Source organism: Anolis sagrei, chromosome 1 (assembly GCF_037176765.1).
Source record: "Anolis sagrei isolate rAnoSag1 chromosome 1, rAnoSag1.mat, whole genome shotgun sequence".
Lineage (NCBI taxonomy): Eukaryota > Metazoa > Chordata > Lepidosauria > Squamata > Dactyloidae > Anolis > Anolis sagrei.
In genome coordinates, this window is record NC_090021.1 from 35,645,928 (window position 1) to 35,662,962 (window position 17,035).

The window sequence follows — 17,035 nt, forward strand, 5'->3', positions numbered from 1 at the left end:
ACTTTTCAAATAGCTTTATCTTCAGTTTCTTATTTAGGAAGCAACTGAAACCTTGGAAATTAAAGGCAGAAAATGTGGTGGTTATTTATGACACTATTGTTGCAACCCACAAAGACACTTGTTTTCACTCCAAAAGGTAAAAAAACATGATGGCTTTCTTTTTACCCATATTTAACGAAACAAAGCACATATATCTGCATTTAGTATAAGTCTAGTATACACCTTTCATTTGCCTTGTGAAATCAGACACTGTGAGAAAAAAAATATTGTGGTGGCACTTCAACTAGTTGCTTTACCATCTTTTTCAACAGGTTATAAGGAAAAGTCTTTTAATCACCATATGATAAAAATGTGGTAGATTATATCAAAGTTCAAGGGTATTAAAATGTGTAAAGGACACAAAAAGGAAAATGGTTGGGTTATAGATTTTAACTTCTTAACTAGAAAATTGACTCAAAATAGATTTTCTAATTTACAATGAATCAAAAGAAAAAAAAACATTAGACCATAGCAGAAGTGGCACAAATGTATCAAGCAGCAAATGAATAAACATTTGAGAAGATTTATTATTAAAAATTGCAATAAATTTTCAAAAGATGAATTGATTTTAGTTAAAAGGTATAACTGACAATTTATTGGGCGGGAAGATGCATTATTTTCCAATTGTTATCCACCTACAGTAAAACTGATTTGTGTCCTATTGTATTTTATGGAAAAGGAGAGAGCAACTTTCAGTGATTTAGATTAAATGTATTAATCATAACCAGACACTGTGAACTATATATCTACTATTAAAGAAGATTTTTGACATTTAATTCTGTAGCAATATTTTGACTCTGTACCTCTCTTCCTAAATCTAATTCCTGCTACAGTTGGCAGATTTCTTCCTCTAAATTTTATGAGACTTAAAGTAGCATTTTAACCACCCATGCGGTAAATAATGCAGGATTAGAAATATTTAGTGTTTTGTTTCCCTTTGAAGAGTACAAATCCATCAAATCCAAAAGGGGTTTCTTTAAAAAGAACCTTTACTGTTTTAGCATGAGCCAATATCAGGTACAGGAGAATCTATTTTTTAAACGAATGCACAAGTCAAACATATAGGCTTTTGACATCTATGAATAAAAAGTGAGATATACACTCCTAGACCAGATTTTTTTTTAATTATTCACAATAAAGGATTGTACATCCTTTAGAACCTCTAACAGACACAAGGATAACATTGGAATATGTGTTTTAATACCCTACAAGATGCTACATGCACAAAACACTGAATTATGTGGAAAACTCTATATCCACCACTCATGAATATGCACTCGGTGATTCTTGCTAAACTGAGTTTGTGTATAATCAAACTTCACAATATTACTGATTTAATTTTAATTTAATGTTAATTTATCTTAACAGGTTATCAATGAAGTTAGAGCTAAACGGAGTATTTAGTTAAGTAAAAATATACAGACTCTTGTGAACACCAGTATGTGTACATACGAAGAATGTGGGGTGAGGTTTTAAAACTGGACAGTTTGCCTCTTAACCGTAAGACTATACTTATGAATCTCTTAAGTAGTAAGTCATTCTCAGGGAGGAGGGTGAGACACACAGCAGCTGTCCTCCTGGCATAAGGACAGTGCCACTTGCCTCATCTTTGTGCTGGGAGGAGGGAAAGACAGGTGGCGGCGGAGAGTGCTCCAAAGTACCCCCTGGCAGATGATGGACAAGGGCCCCCAAAGCACCCTCGGCCACCACCTGCCTCCTCCCCAGGCTGTGCTTATTTTGGCACCAGGATGGGACCTCACCCCATTGTGATGCCGGGCGAAGGGCGAGGTAGGCGGTGGACAAGGGGGCTTTGGAGCTTTCTCCAGCTCTCCAAGAGGAGAAGGGGACAGGTTGTTGTCACCGAGATTTCTCTAGCAGCGACCTGTCTTCCCGTCCACAGTTTTCTTCGCCTGGGGAGATGGCGGCCTGCCTCTTTTCTAGATGGAGAAGAGGAGGAGAGGACAGGCTATTGCCAGAGATCTCTCTGGCAGCGACCCTCCTTCCTTTCTGCATTCTTCTCTGCCTGGGGGAAGACAGTAGACTGCCACATTCTCATGAGGAGAAGAGGAGAAAATACGTGACTGGCGAGATCTCTGTGTTTTTTCCTCAGCCCTCCTCTCAGCCTGGGGCCATGGGTTGCCACTTCCGCATGCTGAGAGGGGAGGGGGGCGTAACAGACGGGGGCAGTGTCTGGTCTGTGGGCCTGGGTTTGCCCATGCCTGATATAGAGCATCAACCTTCCACATCAAACATATCAGGGATTGTAAAGCACTGGTTTGCTAGTCTAATGGCACCAGATTCTACTTCAGAACAGCTAATGAAACGCCTGTCTCTTGAGAACATGTATTCCATGTAGAGGCTATTAGGTGCTCATAGTCTTGAACATTCCTTCATGAGAAGCAGGCCTGGCCTCTTTATTAAGTGCTTTGAGAATGTCAATAAAAACAATTTAATTTAAGGAGACTGACAGCAGCTCCAATCTTTTATTGGTTAATATGGGAGCATTTCCTTCTGAATGTAACAGACTTTATTTCAGAATAAAGGATAAAAAATTCCACATAAACTTGGAAGCTGAACTGGGTTAAGTCCTAGTTAATAATTAGATGGGGATTGCCAACGAATATTAGGTATTTGTAGGTTGTATTTCAGAGAAAGGAACTGGAAAAGCCATCTCTGAGTAGTCCTTGCCTAAGAAAACCCTATGAAATTCATGAGATCACAAAATTCAACAAATGACTTGAAGGCACACACACACAAACATGTAGAGGATTGCCTTTTGTTTTAATGCCTTCTGCTGTTGTTTTAAATGGCTATAAACCATTTTACTCTTATAATAAGCTTCATTATATTGTGAATGTACGTACTGATAGGTTTGCATTTCTGTTACTTTGTTAAAAACAATAAATTAAAATAACAAAGATGGGGTAATTATTTTTACAAACAGTTGCAACATTAATTTCTGTTTAACAACTTAATTACAAACAGTGAACTGCCAACATTGAATCCTACCATAGCCAGAAAATATTATCAACATTGAATCCTACCATAGCCAGAAAATATTATTTGGAGACATTCAGTAAATATTGCTTCAGATTTTCATATAATTAATTCATCATACATTGTTAACACATTTCTGAGAAGTACAACTCAAGATATAAAAATGCAGGAAGCTACACAGAACTATGCAATTATGTCTGTGAATGCAAAGCAGGTGATATTTCATCAGAAAGTTTCTCTCTTCCCATTTCTTCTCTTCATAGGGAATCATCTCAGTTCTGTTCAATGAATTCATTGAAGTATTCTCCTGAGCTCATGAAATTAATGTTTCTAAGATCACATTCGTTTCAATGCAACCAACACTCCCCTTTTCTATACTATTAGATTACATAAGTATGGTATCTTTACTTTCGCATAAAGACTGCCTGTAAAACATCCTAATATGTAGCTCAGTGTATGTGTCCATACTCTAAGGGGTTACTGAGGGTAGGTAGGCAGGAAAGACTGTCAGACTGCCAGTAAAGCAAGTATGTATAGTGACCAAACTAAAATGTACTTTTCCATTTCCACACAAAATATAAGAGGATGCATACAACAGCCCCTGAGAGGGGCAAGAAAGAGTATAATAGTATTCAATTTGTTGCCCTCTGCAAACATGCATTTGATGTAAATAAAATTATCCATGCAAATATTTTGTACTACAAAATGTGCAGAGAAAATCGCGAAGACATATTATTTACTTAAAATGGGTATTTCTAAACTGAATCAGAAGTATTTAATTTTTTATACAGTAGCAAGTGATTTCTGAAAATAAGAGGCTACAAAACTTATTCAGATTTCTATGAATTATTTAACATTTCAAAATATTTCTATAGTTCAATTTTATAACATCCAAACTGTATTTTGTGGAAGAAAGACTGGGTTTCTACTAGGGAGACATCACACCAGAAAACAATTCTTGACTCTTTTCCTATGTATATACAGATGCAGTATATCGCTATCAATTGAAACTTAATCACCTTTTTACAATTTAGAGGGGGAAGGAAGGCAGTTTTTACATGGTTACGCCATGTATCATCAATACCATGAAGTTAACCTATCAGTTGTAATAGCTTCTATAAAATACCAGACTGAGATTGCAATAAGGCTAGAAAATGGGCTACAAATCCCAGATATGCTCAAGCAAGCAGTGAACCAAAAATAAAAATAGGGAGATGTGAAACCAGCAAGAAGATACCATTCATCTGATTCATTACCTCCAACGGCAAAGTTCATAGGCCAAGGCTTAAAAATAGATTATTTAACTCAAAAATCCTGTTTCTGAATAAAGATTTCTTTAAAAAATATATACAGTCCATCGCTTCTCAGATTGCTGCCCCAAGACCCCTTTATGATTTAAAAAATTATTATTATCATTATTCTTATTTATAACCAGCTTTATCCCTCCCCAAAGGAGACTCAAATTGGCTTATGCTAAAAGTATGTCCACACAATTTAAAATATACAAATATGTAAATATTAAAACAAAATTACACATAAAAGTATTAAAAATTCACAGTTAAAATCCATTAAAACATATGCAAAGCTAAAAATCACAGCACCCTCTAATCCAGGCATGGGGAACCTTCGGCCCTCCAGGTGTGGTGGACTTCAACTCCCACAATTCCTTGAGGCTCGGCATTTGCCCCAAAGGCTTACCTTGGCCCAAGGAATTGTGGGAGTTGAAGTCCACCACACCTGGAGGGCCGAAGGTTCCTGACCCCTGCTCTAATCCAATCTTAAAACCTTCTTCTTTAAAAGCCTGTTTGAATAAGGTTTTAGCTTGCCACTGGAAGGACAGCAGGGAAGGGGCCTTTCTGGCTTCCCTGGGCAGGGAGTTTCAGAGAAGGCTCTCTCTCTCGTTCACAACAACCAAACTTGAGATGGAGATGGGACCTAGAGAAGGGCCTCTCCTGAAGAGCGCAGGGCCCAGACAGGTTCGTACAAGGGATACAGTCGGCCAAATAGCCTGGACCCGAACCAATTTAATAAATAATGGAAAGATCCTGGATCTTTAAAATGAACCCAACAGGTTAGATGTTCTTTTAAAATATATATATTTTTTATTATTTATTGTTTTATCCCACTCCCACCCTCCACCCCTCCCCCTGGACATACAGTTTGTAAAATAAACTACAGAAATTACATTTGAAATATTGGTCTTAATCTCAATTTTTCCACTCCACTTCTTAATACAGTCTCTAAATAAATCCTAGTTGGATCTCACAATATAACACTTTCTATTTTATCTATATTGTTCAATTTACAATTTGTTATTTCCACATTTAACATATCAATTATATAATTATACCAATTTGTCAGAGTCTACTTTGTTTTATCTAGGTTAGTTGTTCTTACAGTATGGCGGCTGTGAAATAAGAAGTCCTTAAACCAATTTCCAAACTTTACAATAATTAAATGGGTCTAAGGGATATAAGGAATGTTTCCATAATTCACAGATAAGAAAATAACTTCTGTATACAAAGCTTCCCTAAGCTATACTAAATACAGTCAAAACTCACATTGTGTTCAATGAATCAATAGTTTTAAAAAGATAGCCTAATATTCAAAATGTCCATCTCTGATTTGCATGTAATAAAATAACTGTGTCGCGTCTCTGATTTGCAAGCAGTAAAATAATAGTTTTCACTTACATACAGTTGATACTTTAAAGATCCTATAACTTAATTTTAAAAATGCAGTTCACTATAAATTATAAGAAGCAACCTACCATATTGGTTGGGTTTCCTGTAGCTTTTTTAATGTTTCTCGCTGGTATTCCATGAAGGTGACTAAATCTTGTCTGAAAATCTGGAAAAATATGGATTGACTTAAGTTATGAAGTAATTTAAATACACCTAGCATAAATAACCTATGCCATTAATGGTAAATGTAAGAAATTTCTTGTCTGCATGTTTTCATAACTCTTAGCTGGTCTTAGATCTGTTATCCTTTATTGTACATCAAGACTGAATAGAGTCACAATGAGTAGAATATGTCCTAGAAAAGGTACTTCAGTATGTCTTGGTAAACTACAACTTCTATATCTGTGGAACCAGTACCTGTGGTTTCTTTCACCCATGACTGAAAAAAAGGGTCAACTCTAAACATTTTCTAAGTCACCCAGAGTGATTCTAAGGTATGCTTCTGCCAGAAACTAACCACAGAGTCATTCTGGAGTACTTAGAAATGCTAGAGAAGTATGACTATATGATTCCATCTCAAGTCATTCAACAGAGATCACTATTATCTATACATTTTTTTTATATATACCGCTTTTCTCAGCCCTTAGGCGACTCAAAGCAGTTAACAACAGCCATTTCAATACACACATTACAAAACCATTGGAGCATTTAAAAACAATAGCATAACAATTAAACATCAATATGACAAATCATTCACGTCTCATCAATAGAATCAGAATCCAATCTCATCATCCGTTATTCTGTGTTCCTATAATCAATGACACTGCCTAATCGAATGCCTGTTTGAACAACCAGGTCCTCACTTTCCTCCGAAATGACAATAAGGAGGGGGCTGATCTGATATCATTTCCACTGATGATGCACTTGCATCACAATTTTAGTAAGGAGACATTGAAGATTATGTTTTTATGGCTCTGTTTGGTTTTTATACTATATGTAAATGTTTTAATTATATTTATAATCCATTTTTAACTTGTACTTTATTGTTATGGAAGCATCGAATTGTTGCCGATTGTGAACCGCCCTGAGTTGCCTTCGGGCTAAGAAAGGTGGTATATAAATGCGGTAAATAAATAAATTTATTTATTGGAGGGGGGGGGGTCCCATAGATAAATAAATAAATAATAAAGTTGTATAGAGTCATTCTGTATTTGTTATTTGTCAAGCCAACATGCACAAAAGTACTTGACTGCAAGAGTGATAAATACCTTGCAGAAGTATTAAACTCTCTCGTGCAATGTTTTTCTTGCTTACTTAGCTTTTTTATCACAAAAAAATTATATTGCATCTTCACTGTTTTGACTATTTTAGGTACATCACATGGCAACAACTCAAATCAAGTCAATTTGAAATGGTAACTGAAATACAATAAAAGCAAAAAGATGTGAGCATTTTTGCAAGGAACTGACACTGAGCACTACCTGGTGAGATTAGATCAGCCCCCTCCCTCCTGTCCTTTAGAAGGATGGTAAAAACTTGTCTGTGGGACCAAGCTTTCGGGACAGTGCAATAATCAGTGATACCTTACCAGGCCAATTAGATTAGACACAGATGATCAAGATGGTTTTAAACTGTGTATTTTAATATTGAGACAAATGTTTTTAATGTTTATGTATGCATATAATAAATTCTTGTCTGTTATTGGGGTGCGAAGGGTGGAATATAAATGTTATAAATAAATAAATAAATAAAAATTTACATGCCAGTCCTGCTTACCAGTTCTTCCCCTCTTTTGTACATGATGCATTATCAGGTGCAAAGTAGGATCATGTTTCCAATCGAATTGGACTTATTTAGTGTGACCATAGCATCAGCTCCAATCTAGAACTGATAGTTTGATAAGTGTAAAAACTAAAGGAGAAGGGAGGAATCTCTCATTCGCACATTCCTATCATAATGTTTTAATGCATCCACAATCCCCTTATAGTCAACAGACATAATTAACTTACTAGACCAGATACATAGCATACATATACGGATACGTACATATAGAGATACATACATAGCTTCTAATGGTATTTCATAATCAATGAAAATTTTAAAAAAGAAAAAAGACACTATTTTTACTCCTTTTTAAAGGATCCTTTATTTAAAGGATGTAAAGGATTTTATTAAAGGATTGTTTGTTTAAAGGATTATTTTATGTGCGGCACTCTGGAGTGCTTTTGTGAGCCACCCCAAGTTCCTTTGGAGAGATGGTGGTGGGGCATAAATAAAGATGACAACGATCATTATTAGTATTGGTATTGCATGAGCAGGTAAGAGAAACTTTAGCTTCAATTGACAATCATGTGGCACCTGCTAAAGGAAAAGAATTTTGTAACATTAATTTATCTTTCAAGAAGTGCTCACCTCTCTTGCCTGATGAAGACATAAGAGGAAAACTGCCAGTTAAGATACTTTGAAAGACTGGGTCAGGCAACTCTTTCTCTAGTTCTGTTGAGTCTTCCTTTTCCCACCAAGGAATGATCCCAGTGATTCCACAAGCACCTCCAGGTTCACTTTCATGAAACCAGTCACTCTGCTCATCATCACCTAGGATTTTTGAAAAACATAGTGTATAAAAAAATCAAGTTCATTATCAAAAAAAGTCTCACACGTATCTAAAATCATTCCTATTTATTGTTGGACTGTAGTTGTTCCCCCAGTTGCTCAGGACATAGTAATTATTAAAATAAAAAAGAGGAGGATAGAAAATATGTCTTACAACAAATTTAGAAATGTGAAAAAAATAAACTAGCTAATCCTTTGTTGTTATTGGCAGAGAAATCTATTTAAGTTACTGAAGTTACAGTTTAAACAAAACACTAATCCTGTATCTCCTGCAGGGAATTAAAAGGTATAAAACTGTGAAACCAGTTCTTTGCAGTTGATAATAGTATATAATTAGCTTAATTTCATGATATGTATGGTATATAAAAAGGGGGAAACAATCATAAACAGATGTGACCAAATAAAATTAATCTGATTAAGTTCATTAAGAAATAAGTTGTGAAAAAGTTGTTTTTAAATGAAAGATGACAGTACCACAGGAAGTATCATGAGTTCAGAGAAATTTGATTCAATCTTAGAAGCTAAAAATAGGGAAGCAAAACAAAATTATGCACTTCACTAAATCAGCTTCTGAAATTCTTACACATCTATGCCAGAGTCACTTTGACATTAGTACCCCAAATATATATTTTATTTTCAGTTCCAATGGTTACAGCATGACTAATGTCAGATAACAAGTGATGTCAGAGATGACATCATTTAACTTTGGCCAATTGAGAGAAGAGCTGCAATGCCTGGAATCTATTCTTGAAACCAAGTGAAGAAGGAATAATAATAATAATAATAATAAGAATAATGGCTCTATCTGCCTAGAAAGTCTGGTGGCAGAGGACTCTTACAAGTAAAACAAGCAGTCGAAGAAGAAAAACACGCCCTGGCAGAATATGTCAAGGAAAGCCAAGAACCTGCTTTAATTGAAGTCAATAATCGGAAACTTCTCAAAGCACAGCAGACAAAGAGTCAGTACAAGAAAACGGCACTCCAAATCAGAGCTGACAGCTGGCACAACAAAGCATTGCATGGGCAGTTCCTTGGCAAAATTGAAGGAAAAGTTGATAAGGAGAAGGTCTGGTTATGGCTCACGAAAGGAACACTGAGGAAGGAGACAGAAGGACTGATTCTTGCAGCCCAGAAGCAAGCCATCAGAACAAATGCAATTAAAGCCAGGATTGAAAAATCAGCTGATGACCCAAAATGCAGACTGTACAATGAAGCTGATGAAACCATGGACTATATCCTCAGTTGTTGCAATAAAATTGCAAGGACGGATTACAAAGACACAACTCTGAGCCCAGATGACTCACGGGAACTTATGTCACAAGTACCACCTGCCAGCAGTAAAGAACTGGTGGCATCATAAACCCACAAAGGTTGTAGAAAATGGACATGCAAAAATACTGTGGGACTTTCGAATCCGGACTGACAAAGTTTTGGAACACAATACACTAGACATCACAATTGTGGAAAAGAAAAAGTCTGGATTATTGATGTCGCCATACCAGGTGACAGTCGCATTGAGGAAAAACAACAAGAAATACTCAGCCGCTATCTAGACCTTAAAATCGAACTGTAAAGGCTCTTTAATTTCCTGGTGGGGTTGGGAGAGGGGATGGACCCTGGATGTTGGGAGTTGCAGTACCTTCACCCACACCCAAAGACCATTCGGAACCCTACCAACAATGGATCTGGACTAAACTTGACACGTAGACCCTTCCCCCCCAATAACCAGCTTTAAGTCCAGGTTGGCTTTTGGGGAAATGGACCCCGAATGATGGGAGTTGTAGTACTTTCTCCGCAACCAGAGATCAGAGATCACTGTGAACCCCATCAGCAATGGATCTGAACCAAACTTGGCACACAGACACCTCTCCCCCCCCCCCCCCCCACCGCTTTGAATACTTTAAATAATGGTGAGGAAATGACAGAGGATGATGGAACTAGCAGCCCATCCATATTCTTAAGCATTTTGAAGGACAAGGCTGTTGTGTGCATATTCAGACAACTGTCTTGGGTAGCTGGGGAGAATAGAAGGAATCGCCATCATCATTACTTTGTCATGATGCCTTCTCTTGTAGCTCCCATTATTGAACTATACTGATGAGGGCTGATGAGATGTGCAAAACACAATGGAAAAAAGAAAAAGAAAAAGATTTGATCTTTATAACTCCAGGAGATTGCACTATTGCCTGGAGTTGCAAACATGAAGTAACTTCATTTAATTTAATTTAATAAATAAATAAAATCCCTGCCAAATTTCCCATGTAGTAGGTTTGTAAAAAGAAATGGATAAAAAGTAACAATTTATATAGGGTTTACAAAACTTGACCTGATACAATTTTGAAAGCAAAGCGAAAAACAGCACACTATTTCAGTACCTTGTCTTCCCTCATCATTGGTAAACAAACCACCATCACTACTGCTCAGGCTGCTGGATTCACTGTAATAACAGAGAGAAAGAAACAGATCAAAAGTGCAATTGATATCCTAGTCATAAAATTTTAAAGAGACAAGATTGCACTCAGATGAAACTTAAGCCTCACCAAAATCTAAAAGAAAATAAGATGATTTCTAAAAAGAAAAGAGAAATATCAAACTGCAAATATCCCAGTTCCATTAACTACAGAACATATTATTTTTGGCACATAAAACCGCAGGAATCTAATGGGACCCTGACAGTAAGCCAGATGTGACTGCAATGAGGTGCTGACACAATTGATGCATTTTATTATCTGTTTCCATCAAATGTTCACTGCTCTTTTCTTATGCTGTGCAATTCAGCTTGATCCAGAACACCACTGCTAGTTTTAAAAAGCTGTAGGGAGGATGGGGTGCCTCAATCAAAACGATTCTGGGCTGTTTTTTTAGCACATGAAACACAAGTGTCTAGAGACATAATGACTTTTGCTATCATTTGCAAATATTCAGGAAGGTACGGTACATAAAAATACATTGGAATTCTATTATTTAGAGAGAGAAAGAATGTTTACACATTGCTAACCTATTAAATCAAAGTAAAGGTCACCCTGAGAAAAACAAAGATGATCAATATGCTCCTAGCAGCACAAGAAGAAACAAGTTACAGTTTGCTTCCCTGATAACTCACATCTGAGGATTTACATGATATTGTTGCATGAGCATCCTCTGAAGACTTTAATTTTACATGTAAGAAGTGTTCTTTGTACAAGAACAGATAATTATAAGATGCATGGATCTTGCTGTATCAAGAAATAGAGTGATAGCTGTGAAGATGGTGCCCAAAATATCTTCAATATGCAGTGTTTGAAGTAGCCTTGAACCTTTCAACAAAACCATATTCAAAAGGGATAGGATCTCTTCAGTGGCATATTAAATTATAACTTTACTGAAGGAGAACATTAACTGTTTTTGCAATTTAATCTTGAAAGCATACAAGGTAGCATTTAAAATTCACTATGACTACTTATTACACTATAATTGATTTCTGTTTTTAAAAAACAACCTGAAATGATACTGATTTATTTTATATGAGCAAAAATTCAGTTTGTATGGATTGGGAGAACCCTAAACTGGATATGCCAGAGTCTTTAAGCGAAAGTTACACATTTGTCAGAGTTTAACAAACTGTGTTCATCTCACTTGGGTGAAAACACAATTTCTGAAACCTCTAGTCACATCTACTGACTTGGTGCTCTTTCCTCGGGACTACTCACACAGAGTTTCAAATAAATCTAATGATGAGTTCCTGAGTAAACTGACTAGATCAATTAAACTTAGACAAATGTTCACTTACTAAGTCTGGATTTATTCAGTGAGTATACTCTAGTTGAGACTAACGATTCAATTTAGGCCTAGATCAATTGCAAACCTATTTGTTGGTTAGAAAAGACTGCCAGCTGACAATTACAAGATGGTACAGCATGCTTTGAACACCTGAACTTACTAAAATTAATAAATGTATTTTAATAGTAAAATAACCCGTGGGTATGTATTTCAAATTTCACATGTTTAGATTTCATGTTCTTAAGGCTGTAACTCTTGACAATCACATACATATTTTTAATCATCATATCTGTATCTTCAGATAACAAATTAAGTATTTGTAAAAGTCACCTAAAATAATTGTTTTGTTTTTTAAAAAAATACAATGTAGGGAAACTTCAGATGATCTAGAGAACCAAAATGCTCTAACACTGACCCATTGTTCTTCTTGACAGTAAATTTATATGAACACAAAGCCTGAAATTAGACCTAAATATTCTTCTTGTAATTTCAGTTTTAATAATTACACATTATACACTGATTCTTTATATTTACTACGTGCAAAATAGTTCTAAAAATGTGTCTACTCCAGTGAATTTCACATCTGAAAGGAAGATGGATTCAAGCAGCAAAAGAAACAATTGAAATAAAAAGCTGAAATTTTATCATAGATCTAGAATTGCATTTACAGCAGCCGATTCCAACCATTAGTGTACTTTATAGCCTTTTCTGGTCAATTGGCTTTGTCTTTTAGAAGATAAAGCTATATCAACCAGCATCCATTCTTTTATATCTTTATGATTTTATGACCATGAATATAGTATACCATTCAAACTGGAAAAAGCATGTCTAAAAGTGTTAATTATAAAATTTTGGTTTCTCTTGTGCTGCTCAAGTCTTTGTCCCAATAAGGCAAGTGATAACAAATGGAAATCAATGGAAATCTACTTCCTTTACTAGCTTACTTCATTTCATGACTTTCTCCCCTTCCCCTTCCATTCACTTCTTTGTTTAGAAACAAGGCTAAAACTCACTTTTCCTACCTCCTTCCAAAATAAACAGCTTACAAATGTTCAAAAAAATCCTAACAAACAATAAAAATGCATCACCTCTTACAAATATATCGTAGGAAATTGCCAATTTATAACTTCCTAGGAGGGGGATTGCAATGCAGTAATTTCAACAAAGGGAAGAACTGCAACATCTATGTCTGCCATGAATCCTCATTTCAGCTTGGCTAAGCAAGCGTAAACACTGAATGAAGAACTGAGCTTGGGTTTACCAGGCAGAAAGAGAAACAAAAACAATACATGTAGTCTAGGAATTACAACAATCAGAAAAGAACAATATACTGTAAAAGCACTGAAGGCTAGTTATTGCAGCCAAGAGTGAGTGTGCTTTTGCATGTTTTCCTAAATTCTGAATGTTTATTCGCTTTCTCAATCTATGACCTAATTAAAAGACACAAAAGAATCCAGGGCTTTATGAGGTTTTCACTCTGCAGAATAAAAACAAGTATGTAACAGATGTTTCACCAAAAAGAAACACTGATTTCTGTTACCTGAACGAAGCATGCAAGCTTATATTATTTGTTTCAACATGTAGGTTTACTGAAGTTTTTAATGGGCTTATTCTTTACTTCTGAAAATTTAGAGTGTTGTTTAAGATCACTGTGTGAATTGGTAAAAATATACACAATGAATCTGAAATCTAGGAGACTGCAGTTCTACACATACTTAAGAGCATGTACTGCTGAAATTACAGCTAATCTACATAGGATTACAATACATATGACTTTCGAAAAACCTATATATTTTAAGATAAATGTAAAAGGAATTCCATGGTAAAAGGATACAACGATGTACTTCTGAATCAGACTACATCCATCAGAATAAGCAATTCAACCCTTTCTGCCTGCTGTGTCCTTAAAAACTGCTCTACAAGGCTGGGAAAGTCCTGTTCCAGCTTTTATGGGAAGCTGAGAGGTAGAGTATTAATTCTGCTGAAGTTAAATTCCAATTACACCATTAGATCTTAGCCACTTAAATCAGTATTATTATTTTGCAGCTAAGGTTTGGGTTAGGCTAGCTACTATAACAGGGATGGGCAAACTAAGGCTATCCCTCTGGGCGCTTATGTTCAGCCCTCCAAATTTTCCCCATCTTCTGGGCATAAGGATGGGGCTGCTCACCCTATCCTAATGCCGGGAGGATGGCCCGAGGAAGGCATGCAGCAGTTGGGAGCACTCCAGAGGGCTCCCAGCCGTTGCATGCCTTCCTTGGGCCTTCTTCCCAGCATTAGGATGGGGCGAGTGGTCCCACCCTGATGCTAAGGGAAGCATAGACTGGAGGAAGCAGGTGGCAGCAGAGGGGGCTTTGGAGCCCCTTCAGCCACTGCTTGCCTCACCCTTCTCCTGGCATCAGGTGAGGTGAGGCGATAGCTGAGGGGAATCCAAAGCCTCACCCTCCTCCCAGCATAAGGATGGGGTGAGCAGCTACATCCTTATGCTGGGAGGACAGTCTGAGGATGACCTGACCCTGGTCACCCACCCCCACACCTGCCTCCATCTCCACCCCCAGTCCAGCCCTCCCTCCCATCCGGGTCCTCAATGCAATCCCAGGGAAAAATTGTTAGCCCATGCCAGTGCTATAGTATAACACAAAACACTGTTAGAAAGTCCCCATGCAGTTTTTAAGAAGATATCCTTCTGTTGTCCTCTGTCAGACATTATTATTATACTTTCATCTTTACTTACGTTAGCACAAATATTTAATAAATGCAAAGTGAGAGTATTAAAAGAATAAAAGTGACCTGTCACTCATGTTTTCATCTGAACCTTTTTGCTCCTCATACTCCATTTTATCCTTGCTTGCCTGGTTACTTTCATCATTCTCTATGACCACGCCTTCATCCAAAATTTCTGGTCCCTGTCGATTTGTTGCTAGTTTCCTTTTTTTAACTTTGCTCTTTGCTAGTTCTTGGTGTTGGGAAAATCTGCTGTCGTTGTCCATTTCTTGATCCTTAATGTTATCCTGCTGCTGAGGTAACGCCAGTGTGTTTGAAATATCTGAAGGTAGATCAATTGCCATTCGTTTCACCTTTCGTCTTCTACGAAGAGTCCTATTTCCCAAATTGTCGACTGCCAGGTCAGGTTCATGCCATAGAAGCCTTTTGCCTCTGAGATTATTTAAATTCAAAGTTGGTCTGCGTTTAGCAAGCAACAACTGGTCATCAGAGTCACTGTGGTCTTTTTTATTATTTGCATGGTTATCTCTATAATCCTTGTTTGATTCCTCAAGACTGGAATCAGAACCTTCACTTAAGCAATGGCCAGTCTCCCAGGGGTGATGGGAGTTAAATGAACGTCGTTTCCTTCCCCTTCGCTTTCGGGCTTGGCGTTTTAGAAGGCAAGAGACACTACGAGAATGGTCTCCAGTATCTGCAAATCCTCCTCTTGCTTGTTCTGAACTTTCTTCTAATGCTGAGACCAGATCATGAACTAGTTCCTCCATAGTCTTGCTGAAATGCCTGTAATTAGGAAAGACAGAAGTTTAATTAGACATAATGTTAATGAAAGTAAATTGAAAACTTTAACAATTACTGTTATCATTAGGCATCCTAATGCTTAAGGATTTCTGATTTTTTTTAATTCTAAAAATCTTTCAGCAAAGAAACGAATGCCTTAAGCATTTCCTCCCCTATCATTTTCATCATTAAATTAAATAACCCAATGCATCATTTATCACTAGATCAGTGGTCCCCAGATGTTTGGCCTTCAACTCCCAAAAATCCTAACAGCTGGTAAACTAGCTGGGATTTCGGAGAGTTGTAGGCCAAAACACCTGGGCACCCACAGGTTGAGAACCACTGCGCCGGATGTAATGGGGGTCCATGTAAAGAACCAAAGTTTGGCAGTCATGGAAAGATGCGAATAGATTACTTAACAAACAAACAGATTAATATTCTACAAATATATTTTTCACAACATTTTTTAATTTCTTTAAGAACGTGCTTTAAACAAACACTAACAAATTACATGTTTGAAAACTGAATAATTGCTCTCAAGTAATGAGAATGAGTTAAAGAATACGATGTATAAAAACACAGTGGCTCAGAAATATTTCAGTTTTCTGCCTATTTTATGTGGCAAAATGGTTGACTGGGATTCACGACCACAGTTGCAAATGTTTGACTTCATACATTGATAGCTGATACATATTCACAATCCCTACATATTCAGTAATGTGGGGAGATAGGTAGAAATCATAAAATCCCCTAATCCTGCCTTTCTGGTCACCAGCCTCTGTGAGTGACAGATGTTTGTTTCCTTTTAAGAGGATGCTGCATACTGATGTCTCCACGCCCCTCATGCAAGTGGTTTGATGATTGGCCAGTGATTCTGGAGACCAGAGTTTAAAACTCCACTTGACTATGGAAACACACTGAATGATGGCAAGGAAGCTAGGAGGAAAAAGCCTTGTGTGGCAGGAGCATGAGGCACATAGGGTTTCTTCCCCCATCCCTTCTCCCCTCAGCATTCCTGACAGAGGGGCTGGACTTCTCTCTCTCTTTGCTGCTTGGTGCCATTGGGAGTGGAGGCAGTTGTACAGAGAGAGAGAAAACCCCAAGCCTTCCCCTGAAATGGAGACAACAGCAAGAGGACAGTAGAAAGAAGCCCCATGAGCCAAGAGCAATGGAGACCCATAGCCTGGCACTTCCATCACACAGAGCTTCTTCCTCCTGTCTCCCACCTCCTTGCCTATGCCACCTACGGAAAAGTGAGATGCTCCTTTCTCTTGCACCCCTGATCCTCTCCCTTCAAGGCAAATCCAGCAACACTGAGACTACAGCAGCACCCTGGAGCGCAGAATCATGTGTGTGCATCAGCTGTGCCGAGCCAGAAGAAGCACAAAAGCTTAAAGTTGGGGAAGTGGTGGCATCATCGGGCACGGGGTCAAGGAGGC

At 37.3% G+C, this 17,035-nt stretch overlaps 1 protein-coding gene across 1 annotated transcript in view; it reads right to left on the bottom strand.

Annotated features, from left to right (window-relative positions):
• GPATCH2 (G-patch domain containing 2) overlaps nucleotides 1-17,035 on the bottom strand; it is a 115,634-nt gene that overhangs the window by 91,863 nt on the left and 6,736 nt on the right. The window contains exons 2-5 of the mRNA XM_060754255.2: nucleotides 14,883-15,599; nucleotides 10,709-10,770; nucleotides 8,133-8,315; nucleotides 5,807-5,886 (exon numbers count right to left, since the gene is read on the bottom strand). Coding sequence (XP_060610238.2) covers nucleotides 5,807-5,886; nucleotides 8,133-8,315; nucleotides 10,709-10,770; nucleotides 14,883-15,599 — 1,042 coding nt within the window. The remainder of the gene's footprint in view (nucleotides 1-5,806; nucleotides 5,887-8,132; nucleotides 8,316-10,708; nucleotides 10,771-14,882; nucleotides 15,600-17,035) is intronic.